We start from the raw sequence: 2472 nt of genomic DNA on the forward strand, positions 1-2472 counted from the left end.
GGCCGCGGCCTGGGGCCCGCGCCCGCAGCCGCCTCCCACCGCCCACAGCTCCCAGGCGGGTTGCCGCCTCTGCTGCCTCCATCCAGCTGGAAAGCAGCTCTGCCCAGCAGAGGGGGGCGGGCAGAGCTAGGAGGAAGCCGGAGCCCCGGCAGTGCAGTGGGCGCTCCCCTCGGAGCACTTACCTGGCCTAGCTCCCCATGCGGTGCTGGCAGGGCCACTCCGGCTAGCCCTGCTCCCGCCGAGTGAGGAGCGCCAGGCCGCCCTGCCCGCCCTCCCGGCTCCCTGCAGAGGGAACGCCCCTTTGGCAGCCAGCACTTGTGGGTGGGGCTGGGCTCCACGGAGCCTCCCTGGGGAGGACGCAGCACAGCGACAGGACAATGGGAACCAGCACAGCACGGCCCGCCTCTCCTGCCCGTGGTCAGCACGCTTCCTGTGGCTTGTCCACGGCTTGCTCTCCAGGGGCTCAAGGCCAACGGCGCCCTGACACCTGGGCTCTGGCCGAGGTTAGTTTGGGAAAGTGACACAGACAACCCAGACCTGACAGGAGAGAGGGTGGTGGGAGGCAGGGCTGCCCGCCCGGCCCCGGACCCTGGGAAGGATACATGGCCGAGACCCACGGGCTGGTGGACGCGCTGACAAAGAAGCAGGACAGGCTCCACACGGCCATGGCCACCGGGGTCCTCTGCGTGAAGTTGGAGAGGGACAGCATGACCCAGTCCCGGACCATGGACGACTGCCCCGTGCTGTGCAGCGTCTGGAAAACCTGAGGAGAGGCCAGAGCTCAGCGGGCACGGGGGGGGGGCACCCTTTCAACAGGCAACCGTGCTGGCTTCAGGGGCAGGAGCCAGGCCGCTGGCCAGTCCACTGGTCAGCACGTCCAGGTGGCAAGAGACGTCCAGGCTTCTAAGCCGGTCAGCCGGCTCAGGCTGGGGTGCCCCGTCCTCCCTGGGCGCCAGGCCTCACCTTGTACACCACGGTGGCCATGAACTGCGGGTAGGGCTGCTGGTTGGACAGGAACTCCCCGATGACTTTGTTCATGACGTCTTGCGGAGGGAAGAAGTCATCTAAAAACTGAGGGAGGATCCTCGCCACAACGCGGGCTTCACAGGGAAACCCCTTCCTGATCCTGGAAGGAGGGTTCCAGTCAGCCCTGCCCCCCATTCCCCGCTGGGACCTTCGGAGACTTTCCAGGCGGGTCTCCAGGGGGCACCTAGAATGTTAACTGGGACCTCACGAGTGACCCACAGACAAGCACCCAGGCTTGGGGCTCCCCTCCCACACGAGGTCACGATCCAGGAAAGGGTGTAAGGCCCGTGTGGTGCTGGGGCGGGGGGGGAGGGGTGGCCTTGCACTAGAGACCGAACGTGTGATGAAAGCGCTGCCCGGGACGTGCTGCTGCCGTGAGGCGCCGGCCCTCCGGGGCCTCTCCCGCCACATCCTCACGCTGCGGCCCTGTAGTCCGCGGGGCCCTCCTCTTCTCACCTCACCTGGACCTGCCTGCACTCCTGCTGGTCCTCCCCGTGGACCCCTGAACCTGCCCCCGAGGGGTCCCATTCTGGACACTGGGAGAGCCGCCTAGTCACCCTCGGGGCGCACACGGGGTGCTCTGTAAGCTGCGGGCCGTGTCTCCTGCCAGGTGTGCCCACGACTACCCACCCACAGATGCCAGCACCCACCGGCCATCCCTCCCACCCACCAGTGCTGAGAGGCCTCCCTGCTGGCCCTGGGACAGAAGCCCCAGGAAGGCGGGGACCTGAGGTGGCCCTGCCAGCACTGGTGGCGAGGGCTGGACCAGTATGGGCGGGACCAATATGGGTGGGACCAGTATGGGCGGGACCAGTATGGGCTGGACCAGTATGGGCGGGACCAGTATGGGTGGGGCAGGAGCACAGCTGCACACACTGATGTCCAATTTCAACTCCAAACACACTGCACCCTGAGCCTCCCAGAGCATGTCACCTGGCCAGACGGACACAGGCATGTCTGGCTCAGTGTGCCCTGGTGAAAGCCTAAATGGCTTCCACTGGCCGGGCTGACCCTGTGATGGCCAGGCTGACCACGTGACGGCCGGGCTGACCCCGTGACGGCCAGGCTGACCACGTGACGGGCGAGCTGACCCCGTGACGGCCAGGCTGACCATGTGATGGCCATGTGGACAGAACCAGCCTCCCCAACGCCATACACATCATGCCCCCTGGATGGAGCCTGTCCCCCAGAGCTGGCAAGTTTCTCCTCCCTTCACGACAGCATCACCGCACACGGAGCCTGACCACCGCACGGTGTGGGAGGCAGCCAATCCTCTCAGAGCCCGCGTGCTTGCCATCCACGCTGGCGCTGGGCCCCACACACCCTCCCTTCCTGCCGGGAGCCGTCCCGATGTGGCGCTGCCCAGCCCTGGGCGCCGCGTGAGCCTGCTGGGACCACGGCTCCCCTCAAAGGCAGCAGGTGCTGGCGGAGGTCCCCTCCCTGCCC

The 2472-nt window shown here is 67.2% G+C and overlaps 1 protein-coding gene across 1 annotated transcript in view; it reads right to left on the reverse strand.

Moving 5' to 3' along the window:
• Nucleotides 1–2472, reverse strand: part of HTT (huntingtin) — a 105532-nt gene that overhangs the window by 7675 nt on the left and 95385 nt on the right. Inside the window, exons 67-68 of the mRNA XM_015561565.1 lie at nt 964–1126; nt 603–763 (exon numbers count right to left, since the gene is read on the reverse strand). Coding sequence (XP_015417051.1) covers nt 603–763; nt 964–1126 — 324 coding nt within the window. The remainder of the gene's footprint in view (nt 1–602; nt 764–963; nt 1127–2472) is intronic.

The sequence above is a fragment of the Myotis davidii genome, unplaced genomic scaffold (assembly GCF_000327345.1).
Source record: "Myotis davidii unplaced genomic scaffold, ASM32734v1 scaffold937, whole genome shotgun sequence".
NCBI lineage: Eukaryota > Metazoa > Chordata > Mammalia > Chiroptera > Vespertilionidae > Myotis > Myotis davidii.